The following is a 14691-nucleotide window of genomic DNA, read 5'->3' on the forward strand; positions in this document are numbered from 1 at the left end:
GGGAAACGGTTGCCGCCGGTGTTGTTGGAAATGTAAACAAGTACCGGTATGTTTACGGGTGGGTGAAAAAGCAACATCTGAGACGGCTAACAAACGACTGTTTACTGCAGCGCTGTTTGTGTGGTGTGTGTGTGTACTGTATGTGGTGTGTAAGTGTGTGTGTGTGTGTGTGTGTGTGTGTGTGTGTGTGAATTTTGGCAGGAGACCAAAGGAGAGAGGGGAGACCGCATGACAAGGAAACATAAACACACTCACACTCTCTCCTCTCACACAACACACACACACACACACTTAATTAATTCAGTTCCATTCCACTGAACTTTGTTACATTACTGTAATCACTATAATGACTTTTAAACAAGCCTTTAAAGTTGTATAGACGCACGCACGCACGCACGCACCACCGCGCGCATGCACACACACACACACACACACACACACACACACACACACACACACCTAATTCTCAAAGACAGTAGTATTAATTAGAAGCCTGATTCCAAACCTCTGAATCACCCCCCACATCTCCGATTTGATGGCTTTTTTTCAGTCAGTTGGAGAAACAATCGACCAATCAAATCTTTGTAGGCAGAAATAGGAAGGGGATGTCAAGATGTCATCCTCCTAGATTGCTAGCTAGCTACCTAGCTACTCCAACGAATATCAACTCGTAAATGGGCCTATTTCTACCGTTGTTGAGTTATCTGCGCTCAGTAACTGCTACTTTAGCTTCCACGTCGACTGACGGATCCGTCCCTCTCTAGTGATTGGGCAACAGATCTGAACAGGATATTATGAAAGGCATCATGGATATGCAGAAAATTGTAACAATTATTTAATGTTTAATTAAGTTGGAAAATTACTTGATTTTAAACAATCTCTTTTAGCCCAATTTTTAGCATCTATACTGGAAGTATTCAGTTAAACTGTACACTTCTTGTATACATCCTTATAGTAACACATTTCCTATCAAAATAACATCATCATATGAAAGGAATGGAAGCGAAAGAGTGGACAGAGCTGCATGTGTATGTAACATCAGTGATCATCAGCAAAGACATGGAAGCTATCTGGTGTTAAATGCTCACTCACTGGCTGACACCTTGATTCTTGAGGAAATTAAGAAACGTGAGCTGACTGTAGAATGACTTCTCTGTGTTGCACATCCATTTAAGTGTTTGACTCTTAATGTCGTCTTAGCTTAAATCACTGATCTGTAAGTGTATTTATTTTATTTTATTACTCTGTGGCTAATGCGCTATGACAAGTAACGAGAGAGTGGGACTTCTTCCCTTATTAGAAATTCTTTGTCCTTACCTAGCTACTGCACATGTGCGACTGCCAACAAAGATGTTACAGCATGAGAGGTCTCACTCTGTAGCTAAAACAGAGACCTGAACACAGGGTGAAAAGAGGAGCTGCAGCAATGTGCAGTACAACAAAAATATGGTGTTTTTTGAAAAGTAAACCATGTAAACCTATTCTGGTACAACCTCTAAATACAATTATGAACCTGAAAATGAGCATAATATGGGCACTTTAATAACCACATTTTAGTGATCATTTTGAAAATGTTTTATGTTTATGTAAAAATATAAAAAAGTCCAGTATATCAGATTTTTAAACTCTAAAATATCGAGTCTGGCCTAAAAAATCCAGGAAATAAATCAGCACTGATAGATTAATCTGCATTGCAAAGTGCATCTCAACATGATGGAGAAATCTTGTCATGTTTGCTTTGTTTCTATAAATAAATTTGCTAGTAGAACATATTTAAACATAAATTACTGATTGTCCTTTATAGTTTCATATATGAAACCCAGAGAAAAGGCAAGATGAGGGAAGGAACGAGTGAATGAAAGGAGAGAGGGGAGTAATTGACGATCTTGTCAGAGGGACCTCTATAAACTTCAGCCGAGACTAAATGATCCGTAAGGTGTTTGCGTAGTTGTGTTTGTGTGTGTTAAAGAGTGTGTGCGATGTGTATATATTATTTTATGAGTGTGTGTATCTGGCACTTGTAACTATATGTGCCAGTGTGTATGAGTATATCCATGATTTAATGAGTGAGTCTGCACTGTGTATTTCACATGTACGATGTGTGCGTGTGTGTGTGTACTTGTTGCAGTATTTTCTGTGTGTATCTGTGGGTGTGTGTACAGATGCATTTAAATACGAGTCTGTGTGTTGGCTGTAAAGTGAACTATGAATAGGCTTCATGTTTTTGCCCGTCGAAGCCTAAAATCTTCACCAGGGGACACAAACGTACTCATAAATACCCAGACAGATTCATTTCACTCCACCCCAACTTTTTTTTTTTTGCTGTTGTTACAACTGTGAAAGTAGGATGGTATGATTCAATAAATTATAAAAAAAAATAACAAAAAAAAGAATACAAATTTAGGAATTTAACTCTTAGTCTAACTCTCTTAGAAGTAATGATGATTTTAACACTGGACATTCTCAATCTGATGGATAGGAAGCAAAACTTCCTTATGCCCAAACCACAAAATCAGTTGCCAGTACCTTTCAAAACACACCATATCACCATTCAAAAACAACTCATATGAGCATATGATATTTCTGATCTGCTACTATGATTAAAGATTAAGTTTAGGCAGCTAAAATCAGTTAGTTAAAGCACCCATATTATGCTCATTTTCAGGTTCATAATTGTATTTTAAGGTTGTACCAGAATAGGTTTACATGGTTTAATTTTCAAAAAACTTTTCATTTTCATATTTTTGTTGTACTGCACAGCTCTCTCTCACTGCTGCAGATCCTCTTTTCACCTGGTCTCTGTTTGAGCAACAGAGTGAGACCTCTTTTCTTCTTCTTCTGTACTATCTTTGATTGCACTCGCACATGTGCAGTAGCTCAGATGTAGATCATGTCAGCTAGCTAGCTCCATAGACAGTAAAAGAAAGGCTGTTTCTCCAACTTCGGTCAGTTACAAGGCAGGATTAGCTGGGAGACTTCTAAATGAGGGCGCACATGGAAGTAGTTCTTTTGTAGATTATGGTGAACTTGTGTGTGTTGTAGCAGTGCTTTGCTACTGAGAATGAGGTAGCATGCTAGCGTTAGCATTAGCGTTAGCATGCTAACGCTATGCTACGAGCTAACAGTTGTGGTTAGCCAGCTCGTTTCGGCTTGTGACATCACAAGCCGTGCCGATTTTGAACAGCTCACTCGGAGACTGAAGGCAGGACACATTCAGAAACCGTATCTCACTCAGAACAGTATGGATGGATTTTTTACAAAGTTTGTATGCGTGTGGAAGCACCAGAGACACAGAAGAACACCCCAAATCCCAGAAAAATGTGTTTTTTTCATAATATGGGCACTTTAAGGCTTAGTCTCGCATTGGCAGACCTTCCTCCACAGCGCTGCGGAGGAGGGTCTGGCTAGTCCACACAGCATTCTACAGTGCTACGGTAGAATGCTCAGGAAGGAACTTGTTTTGGTGGAACATGTGTACATTAAAAAATAGTTTTAGTCGTGCAACAGAAAACTCAGATTGGACAGATAGTCTAGCTAGCTGTCTGGATTTACCCTGCAGAGATCTGAGGACCAGTTAACCATAGTCCTCAGAAATCCACCGGAGTTTAGAACGCCAACACAAAGAAAGAGGAAGGTGGCGCACAACCAGCCGAAATGAGGGACATGCGGCGGAATATCCGACGACGCCTGAACAATCCCGGAAATGAAACGTCGTCGTTAAAGACTACGTAAGGCTTGAAAAATGGTTAAAAGAAACCTGGAAGCGTGCTAGCCCGGAGACTGATCTTGCTCAACTAGAGGCTCCCCCCCCCCCCCCCCCACACACAACCGTTGGATTAAAGAGGTGCTCGACAATTTGAAGCTCACATCTTCTGTGAAAGGCTCTATCTCAACATTCCTAGTGACATGGAACCCTTTCCTAGAACTTGTTGACTCCCTTAGCTTATCTCCTGACTTGGAGGACTGAGCTCCTTCTGGACTGCTCCATTTGACGCCAGCTGCCCCCCCCCCCCCTTTTTTTTGTTTTCTCTCCTCTCTATCTCTTTTAATTTGTAATTACCTTTTTTACTTTAATCTTTTGGATGTTGTGTGTCCTGACTGGTGTGTGTCTGTCAGTGTGCATGGGTCTGTGTTGTTTGTCCCCGTCTGTTTTGGACCTGAACTGGGTTGGTTTGCGGGTGGGTAGGGGACTGGAGGGGAAGTGACATGCTGTTTTAACTATGCTTTGTTCACTTGGCCTATGTTGTATGTCATTTATTGTTAAAATTTAAATTAAAAAAGTTGGGAAAAAAAAAGAAACCTGGAAGCGGAATGCAATCTGCAGTTTCTGGTATCAAAGTAAAATGTTTTTTACACTCATCCTCCTTTTGCTGCACTACAACGACGTCATATACTCTGTCAACCTTCTGCCTCATCGCATCATTCACTCTTCTGTGCTATCTGTTCAATCACCCATCCCTCCCTTCCCTTCCCTCACCTCCGTCTCCCCTTTTCCTCCCCCCCCAGACTCACCGGGAGTGGCCAGGTTCTGGATCTGGACAGGGACAGGGACATTGGCCTCAGAGGCCAGAGTGAGGCGGCCTCCCTTGCTGATGCGATCGCACATCAGGGTAATGTGTTTCTTGAGGCGGGCGGTGTCACGCGGCAGGCCCAGCACGGGGCCTCCTGCCTGGGCCAGAGACGTGGCCTGGTCCTTGGGGCTCCGCGAAAGGCAGCTCCGCAGGAGGTGGGAGACGGCGGCGTCGCAGCTCTCCTCCCAGCCCTGAGGACAATATCAAGATAACATTTGATTATGATGTTGAGTTTTCTTTCTTTCTCGTCTTACATTTATCAAAATATATTTAACATTTTGAAAGGGAGAAGGAGACAAAGAGAAGAACAGAAAATAAAAAGAGGGAGGAGGAACAAAAGGGCCAGGAGATGGAGAGCAAGTGAGCGAACAGAAGGAAACAAGGGAGCAGAGGAGATGAGGAATTGATGGGAAATGGGGTGATGAGAAGGAAGGAAAATTTAGAAGACGAAAGGAGGAGAAGAAAAGAGGAAGAAAAGACAGGGGGGACACAGAGGAAAGCATAGGCGGAAGAAAACGTATTAGGAGAAGAACCGAGAATAAAGAGAAGGAGCCTGAGGAGGAAAACAACGACAAAGGAGGAAAAGGGAGGATAACGGTGACGAAAAGAGGAAATGAAGAGGAGGCAGAAAAAAATTTAATAAACAATCATTGATCATATAGAGAAGGCTAAGGCTGACTACTATGCTGAAGCAGTGACAGAGAACATTCACCAACCAAATAAATTATTGAAAATACTTAAAGATATAAGTGCAGGGAAAACAAATCATAACAACTGTAACACTGGGACTGACATTGATAATGGTATTTGCCTTGACAAAAAGGTGATATCAAATCATTTCAATATATTTTGTACTACTGTTGCTGCGAACTTGGCTTCACATCTACCAACAGGATCTGGAAAATTTGGGGTATCCTTTCTGAACTCCTTTTATCAAGACGTGTCACCAGATACATTTGATCTGAGTCCAGTATCTAAAGAGAAGATTATAGAAATGTTAGCTTCTTTATCTACTAACAAAGCTACTGGCATGGATCACATTCCAGCCAGATTCCTGATTCCTGAAGGATACTGCTATAGGTGAGGTTATTGCACATATTACAAATTTGTCCATGCAACTAGGTAAGGTTCCAACTGAGATTAAAAGGGCCAGAGTACTCCCCTTGTTCTAGAAGAACAGTAGGACAGATATGAAAAACTATAGACCAGTGTCAATACTACCAAGCGTATCTAAAATACTGGAGAGAGTGGTTTTTGATCAAGTGGAGAGGTATTTGATCCAGAATAATCTGCTATATGCCATGCAATGCATGGGTTTTGGGAAGGCATCCTTAAAATGGTTTAAATCATATTTATCAGAAATAAATCAAACTTGTGATTTTGATGGAGTCCTGTCTGAACCCATGAAAATAACTTGTGGTGTACCCCAAGGCTCGATATCAGGCCCTTTGTTACTCCTTATTTATGTAAACGACATGCCAGCTGCAGTCAAATGTAAGTTGTTATTGTATGCCGATGACTCCTCACTACTAGTGTCTGGAAAAAACATCTATCAAATTGAAGACACTCTTAGTGGAGAGCTGAAAAATGTAAAAGAGTGGCTAATAGACAATAGACTGTCATTGCACCTAGGGAAATCTGAGTGCATTCTATTTGGCACCAGACGTAAGCTACAAAAGGCACCTGCACTAAAAGTCACATGAATGAAATTGAAGCAAAGGATACTGTTACATATCTAGGTATTACACTGGACCAGACACTGTCAGGATATTCCATTGTAGAGAAATTACTGAACAAGAGTGCCTGCAAATTGAAATTCTTATACCATAATACAAGGCAGTTTGACTCAAAAATAAAAATACGCCTCGTCTCAGCACTCATTCAGTGCCATTTTGACTATGCATGCTCAGCATGGTACAGTGGCCTGATGATGAAAATGAAAAATAAGATGAAAACAATATGTTTAAACAACAATATGTCTAAACCTTCCAGGTATCATGTTGGAATTAATGAGTTTAAGAGGGTAGAGTTCCTGCCTGTAAAGCTTAGGGTTGAACAACTTAAACTCTATCATATGTACAATATCATTAATGGTGTAGCCCCAAAGTATTTGGGATTTCAGATTCTGATGGTGCACACTCAACATGCCCATGAGACTTGGTCCAGTGTCCGTTCATGTAAGGTGCCATGTATGAATAGTGAAGCAAGAAAATCATTTTTTTTATACAGGAATTATTTTATGGAATAGTCTTCCACTTAATATTAAAATGGCGGAAACGAAAAGGGATTTTAAACATAAAGTTAGGGTTTACTTGTGGAATAAAACAGATAATTAGGGGAAAATAGACTCTAGACAGGGGACCAGGTAATTCATTGCTTTGTAGCTCATGGTGTTTTATCTGGTACTTTTGATGTGTAGTTTTTTTTTCTTTGTTTTACCCTTAGAAGGGCTGTATGTGTTTGCATGTGTTTTATGTTCTGTTCTCTTCCATCAGGGACCATGTTGGAAAAAAGTGTTCATTGCTTTTACATGTTATCCCTTGGATCCTTTTGTCTTTCTATATCCATAAATAAACCAAACCAAAAAAAGAGGAGATGAAGAGGAGGCAGAAAAGATTTAATAAACAATCATTGACCTTTAAATCTTGATGCTTTAATGATGTTCTTGACATTTACAAAAGAGCAACGAAATAATAAAACATGTGGAATCGAAGGGAAGGAAGGACACACACACACACACACACACACAAGTAATAAAAGGCAGTGAGGATAAGAGAAACATGTCTTTTGTCACTCTCTCTCCTTCTGTCGTCTCTGGCCAAGATATCTGGTTTGGACATCTCTGATCTCATGCACTCGTGAGCGCACACACACACACACACACACACACACACACACACACACACACACACACACACCTATCTTGTACTGCAAACTCCTGAACCCATAACCAGCCTGAATGGATGACTTGGATGAGTTACTCTGCGCCTGGTGTGTGTGTGTGTGTGTGTGTGTGTGTGTGTGTGTGTGTGTGTGTGTGTGTGTGTGTGTGTGGCGGTCGAGGGTGTGTTGACAGGTAGCCTCCCACTCTCCCCTCTTCGCTTACCCCGCACCCCCTTCCTCCCCATGCCTGCCGCCATGCTGATAGGCCCCTAATGAGCCATAATGACAGGTAATCAACCCTGTAATGATGATGACAGAGAGACACAGAGAGACACAGGGAGAGACAGGGAGAGACAGAGAGAGAGAGAGAGAGAGAGAGAGAGAGACAGAGATAGAGAAAGAGAGAGAGAGAGAGACACACTGGGAGAGAGGTTAAGAAGATGAGATGATGATAGAGAAGAAGGCTGATATTAAAGGCAGAAAAAAGACAGATACCAAGGAAGAGCAGATAAAAGAACGGAGGAAAGAGAAGACAGTGGGGGGGAGAGAGAGTCCAGAACGAGAGAAAATGAGAGAGGAGTAGAAAGGGGGAAGAGGAAGAGGAGGAGAGATGGGAGGTGGGTGACCTATTCTTACCACAATACCTCACCAGGTTATCAAATACTTGGAACAACATAACTGTAGGTTTCTGTGGAAACTTGGCACATACTGACACATACGTTCCACATGCTGCGGAGGAAAATTAAATGTCTTTAGACCTAAACTGCAGACATTCATCCTCCTGAACGAGAAGAAAGGATGCAAAGAAAGGTGGAGCGGGTTTGGACCGAGGCCAGAGCGATAAATTAAGACAAAGTTCCCACTAATGCCAAAATTGGAGAGAGATTTGTTTCCTGTACCCAGAAACAAGAGAGGGATTGTATTATTCACTAATCTTTGAAGACTAAAGTGTTTTTTAAGGGACTATGTTCCACATTTTAAAGAGACTTTGGGTACATGCAATGCTATTTTAAGTGAAGACTTTAAGTGAATGTTCAGCAATGATTCACAAGAGGTGTTATTGTTCTTCACTGTTTCAAGATACATTTTGAAACTGAACTTTGTTTGAAGAGCAAAGGACGTGCTTTGTCATACTTCACGTATCCCTCGTGTTCATGTATCAAAGAGTTTTGTTTTGTGAATATTGATAAAAAATGAAGAGACTGTGTCAGTAAATAACACTCACTACTAGTTTTAGACACCTGACAGAGGAAATAAGGATTGCTGTGTGAGTATCATCTTTTAAATCTATTCCAAAACCAATCTGGTACAGTTATGTCTTTTTTTATACAAATGTTTTATTGTTTGCTTTTATTATTGTTCATTTGTTGCCTTACAGATAATTCTTGTAGCTGGATCAGATAACTTTTCTCATGGGGTTGGTAAAAAAGGCGGACAAACTAATCAAAGTTACTGTGTGCAGTAAATGCTCGAAGTTGAGTTTTACTGTTCCACCATTGGTGCATTTCAAAGGACAAATCCGCCGTAAAATGAACCTAGGGGTTAATAACATATGTTGACCGTTCTCTGGGATGTGTTTTCATGCTAATCAAATGTGACCAGTTTAGCCCAAACTGCTAATTAGCTTATAACGCTAGTTGAACAATGAACGCCGTGCAACCAGTAACCAGTAACATAGCTCTAGCACGGCGTTCGTCGTTCGACTGGTCGTGACTGCTTTCCCAAGATGGCGCCCGCCTGTATACGTGAATGGTACTGTCTTTCTAAACCATCTTCTTAATAAACTGTCTGTATACTTACAAAGTTCTCAATGCTTCGGTTTACATATAGGGACCCTCATTATGCTACCGTGGAAGTGTGGTGCTATTTTGAGCCTTGTTAGTGGTATAGAAATAGTGATTTCTTTTTATTTTAGCCGTGCCCTGACGACTAGCGTTATAATTAGCCGATTGGGCTAAAACTGGTCACATTTGATTAGTATGAAAACACATTCCAGAGAATGGCCGACTCGGTAATCATGTGTTATTAACCCCTAGGTTCATTTTGCGCCGGATTTGTCCTTTAAGTGGCCACTTGTATGTCGTACGGTGCTGATATCAAGTGCTGAGAGCACATTGCTCCTGTTTTAGCTTCTCTTTATTGGCTACTGCTACATTTTACAATTGATGCAACCTGAAGTCCTCAGCCAGGGCTCTGCTAGCCATTCTGTAATCTAAGCTAAGGACCAAGGGGTTTCTGTTTGGGCCCCCACTTTCAACTCTTACAACCTCCCTGAGGAGATCAGACTGGCAGGCTCCTTATCCGCTTTTAAATCCCTCTTAAAAACACATTTGTGCTTTCACAGGGTTTGTCGCCTGAATTCACTTGTATCTGTTAAGTCACTTTGTAAAACCATTTTATATAAAAATACATTCTCTTAACTTTTATTTTACTGATTATTTTAATTATTTGATATTGTTTATATGTAGCTCCTTTTGCTCAATGTTGTATAGCTGTTTTTAAATTGTGTTCATCATTGTGTGTCCCCTATTTCTATTTTGTAAAGCACTTTGTAATGTTGAAAAGTGCTACATGAATAAAGTTGATATATTATTAATATTAAGGGCTGAGGTTAGGTTAAGGATGTCATGGCTAACGATTATTGAAACATAGCGCACGTTTGTATGATTTACGGCTGGCTATTACTGTCTGTCCTGTCTGTAAATGATCTCCCTGAGTAGCTTCTTTGTTTAATTTTTTTTCTCTTGTTAAGTTGTATAAGTCTCTTGTCCTTAAACAGTTTACAAACTGCATCAGGAGTATTAGGTTCCACAATCCTAGGTGTGATTGCAACATAATTGGATGGCCGTGGATAAAATGTTCCCGGGCCCAGCACACAACCTTGGAGAACTCCCAAAGAGACAAAAGGTTCAGACAGCAATCCCTCAGTCCTGACATCCTCATCATGACTGGGAAAGTAATTTGAGAAACCAGAGTTATGGTTCTGGAGAACAATGTTGTACAGTCAGTCTCCAGGGGAAAGAAAATCCTCCACACAATCACTTCCCTTGACCAAATCAGCGTATTCCTTTTTCTGAAAAAAATATCTGAAAAGCTGGATTTGGCTCAGTTCAGCATGCAACAGTTGCACTTTCTTCCACTGTCCAACTTCTGGGTGTAATTAACTTGAAATACCACCAATTACTGTAAATGCTGCTGAACATTACTAGGCCTCATATGGTATAAATAAACGACTGATTTCAATGGACAGCAACAGCCTGCAGGGGTGAGTTTAATTCAAAATATAAGTTCAGCTTCTGCAATAAGGGATCAATATTATTATCCAATTAGTATTTTCTTAGTTATTATTTTCTTAGATTTATATTCATTTTGATTTTAATGAAAGACAGTTGATACAGGATGTCCTATTATGGAATGAAAATTATTTTGTGTAGTGTTATATTCTTTATATAGTTTATGGCGAAAATGACTCGTAGAGATGAAGAAGGATGGGAAGATGGACATAGGGACTGACTGAAGGTCTGGTAAAGCATTGCCAAAAACATTAAAGATGAAAACCATAATATCGGACAATCCTGCAAAACCCCAGATTAAGTTCAATTGCAACATTTCAAAAAAGCTTGCTTTACCCAATTTCCACAATGCTTGCACATGGAAACTACGGTAAAGTTAAGGCTAGGTAAAGATTGTGGTATGGGAAATAAATGATGGTTAAGGTATGGTTAGGGTTGGGAATCTAAAAAACGTGGCAGTCATTCAGATATTAGCCCTGTGTTGTTTTAACACGGGGCTGTGTTGGTGCTTCAGCTACCAGTGAAACAAAAAAAAAAACAATCCAGAAAGTTGGAGTAACAATGTGTTTAAAGGCTCATCAGATGCCAAAACATGGTACAGTGGTTTCTAATATGCGCAGAACGCAACAATCGTGAGGTTTACTAAAGTGTAATCCACCACATATATGCGATTGCGTGCATTTAATTGTCCACCACTTCGCTTCGACAGGATGTGGCATTGCGGATGACCCTGCATTTTCTTTTTTGCCCTCTGCATTGGCACCTCTGCTTTACTGCCGGACTGGCTCCACTCAGATGAGGCTGCATTTCTTCATGCAGAGCCAATATGGACATTATTCCTTTGGAAAACTGGGCTGGGTTGAGAGGAAGTTCTTGTAAAGTTGGAGTGCCAGTCATATGGAACCAAATTGATTCAAAAATCCATCTGATATGTTTCAAATAAAAACGACACCTGGTGAACCACAATCATGGCCCTATGTAGCTTCTAAAAAAAATCCTTTAATTCTGCAGATTGGAAACATTTCATACTCTCTTCAATGATTCTCTATACCTCCATAAAGCTCAGAGAACCATTTGACTCCATTCTGCAAAGAACGTTTTTCTAAAAATGTTCTTTACAGTGCTGCAAATAGTTCTGTGGTGGTACAAGCCTCAAAAAAACATTTTCAGGTACTATATAGAATTTTTCTTGGTTAAGAGTGCAGGAAGCAAGGCAGGCTGTATGGCTGTAACATGAATTCTGGTTAAGTAAACAGAGGGCAGGAGAATGTGAGGGGTCATGCAAGAACGGCCGGGAGACAGTGTCAGCAATTTTGCTCAAGAGCTGACTGACAGATGGGAAAAGAGACAAGAGAGAGAGGGACAAGGTACAAGGGAGGGAGGTTCAGAAAAAGAAAGAATAGGAGGGGAAAACAGGAGGAGGGATACAGGGAGGTAAAAGCATAGAGTAAGAGGGAGCGATTTAAGAAGGGTTAAGGAGGATGAGACACAGAGAGAAGGACGGACAGGTAACAAAAGAAGGAGACAGAGAGAAAAAAGATGAGGGAGATGCAGAGACGAAAAAAGGAAGAAAGGAAGAAAGGATCCAAGAGGGAGTAAAGGCAAGGAAAAGAGGGAAAGAGGAAGAGTGTAAGGGATGAGGTAAGATGAAAGAGCAGAAACTGACAGAAAGGCTGATGAAGAAGAGTGGTTGGAGGAGAGAAGAAGGTGAAAAAGAGGAAGAGAAGCACAAGGAATGAGAGGACAGAGGGAGAGGAGGATGACCAAGACGGAGTGGAAAGAGAGAAGCAGAAGGAATGCAGGAAGAAAAGGGGGAGGTGTTCTGGTTGGCTGCAACTAAATAAGACGTTTACTTAGATACCGCACAGATGCATTTCCTCTGGCGCTCCTCCTCCTTCTCTTTCTCCTCTTCACTCTGTCCACCTCTTTTAGCGTGGAAAGGAAGAATTTCTACTCCCCTTTCTCCTTTCTGACCTTATTCTAAAAAATTTTGTCTATTTAGTTCAGTTAAAGAATTCCGGGCGTATACGACTGCTGTCAGAGGGACTCCTCTTGTCTAAAACATGTTTCTGGGAAGGAAGAAAAGCTCACCCTGTTTTCTGATTGGCGGCCGCACATTTTTTTAATTTTTAAAGTTCTTTGCACGTCGTATTTCAGCTGGATAATCACATAATCTAGGCTAACGTGACGGATGGAATATAGTTTTTAGGTAATTTTGTATTCCGTTACATATTTCAGTGTTTCATGCAGGAAAGAGGAGTGTCTGTCACTAATGGGATGTAAAGAGAGACGAGTATAAAAATTGGGATTATAACCGTACTTTTTCTTCAGACTGAAAGGATTTCCTGATTTTTACCAGTAACCCCAATTCAACGGGGGGCAAGGAGGACATGCCCCCCCCCCCGTAAATTCGTTTAAATGCTACAATCTTTCTAAATAGTGTCCGTTTACTGTCCAGTTGTCAGAATTTGGATGACAGAAGATCTAAATTGAGAATGCTCATACGCCACCTACAATTGATACAGTGGGCTTACATCAAAATGAAGCTTTTTACCAAACATTTGACCAGTTCCATATCAAAACTAAGACCCTAACTCATCTCAAGAACTTACTCATCTCTCTGGAAAAGCTACTGAAGCTGCCTAAAGCCCATGAGGCCATGTACCGAGATCTGCGATAATGAATATTATAATATTTTGATGCACACTTGGTGAACCCAATCAAAATATCACAAATTGAATGAAAGGATGAAGGCCGATGAATGACTGGTATTCATTTAAGAATGAATTGAGGATGGATGAATGAATAAATGAATTAACCAATCAATGAATACATGGCTCATAAACATACAGATACACTGCAGGATGAATGTAAGAATAAATAAACAAAAAAAGGAGTTGGACATTGGTTGAAACTAAGTCCTTGACTCCTCCTCCTCATCCCTTTACTCTTCTCTCTCTCTTGCTCTCTGACTCTCTGTCTCCCTTTGTTTCTTCCTCCTCCCCCCTTAAACCCTTCTCTCTGTCTCCCTCTTCTTCCTCCTTCACCCTTTAAACCTTCTCTCTGTCTCCCTCTTCTTCCTCCTTCACCCTTTAAACCTTCTCTGTCTCCCTCTTCTTATCCCTCCTCCCCCCTTTAACCCTTCTCTCTGTCTCCCTCTTCTTCTCCCTCCTCCCCCTCTTTAACCCTTCTCTCTGTCTCCCTCTTCTTCTCCCTCCTCCCCCCTTTAACCCTTCTCTCTGTCTCCCTCTTCCTCCTCCCCATCCCTTCAATCCCCTCCGTTTGTCTGTCTCAGGTTTTTTTTCCTCCTTAAAGCGAATTTATGCTTCTGCGTTAAATCTATGACGTGGGTACGTACGTAACTACGTAGAGAAACCGACCCTAGGCCGTACCCTAGGCCGTACCCTACGCCGGACCTTAACCGGACTCTACGCCGGACCCTACAACAGACCCTACGCCTTACCCTACGCCGGACCTTACGCCGTAGCCTGACGTTCACCTCTCAAATAAATGTAACTACACTCGCCGCTCGGCCGTGGCTTGGTAGCGACTCATTTCTTGGTTCTCCTTCTCCATAAACAACGAAATGAAATCAAGGAGAGGGTTAACTTTTCCTGCTACAGATTTCCCACCGTGGTCATAAAGCACAGGGGAGACACTCGGTTTCTCCCACTATGCCTCTACACACCAACTCACAAGTATTAACTTCAGTCCACTTACATAGGCTACGGCAAAAGCTCTGCGTGGAGCCTCAGCAGAACCATAAATCCGCCTTTCCTTTAAACCCTCTCTCTCTCTCTGTCTGTCTCTCTGTCTCCCTCTACCTCCTCCCTTTAAACCTTCTCTCTCCTCCTTTAATCCAGCTTTTCCTGCCTCCGTCCTCCTCTGTGGCTTTATTCTTGTCCATGACATTCCTGAGATTTATTCCACGGAAAGGACACTCT

The 14691-nt window shown here is 41.3% G+C and overlaps 1 protein-coding gene across 1 annotated transcript in view; it reads right to left on the minus strand.

Annotated features, from left to right (window-relative positions):
- Positions 1 to 14691, minus strand: part of bbs9 (Bardet-Biedl syndrome 9) — a 193951-nt gene that overhangs the window by 77906 nt on the left and 101354 nt on the right. The window contains exon 20 of the mRNA XM_078252100.1: positions 4513 to 4762. Within this exon, the coding sequence (XP_078108226.1) occupies positions 4513 to 4762 (250 nt within the window). The remainder of the gene's footprint in view (positions 1 to 4512; positions 4763 to 14691) is intronic.

The sequence above is a fragment of the Sander vitreus genome, chromosome 6 (assembly GCF_031162955.1).
Source record: "Sander vitreus isolate 19-12246 chromosome 6, sanVit1, whole genome shotgun sequence".
In the NCBI taxonomy this organism is placed as follows: domain Eukaryota; kingdom Metazoa; phylum Chordata; class Actinopteri; order Perciformes; family Percidae; genus Sander; species Sander vitreus.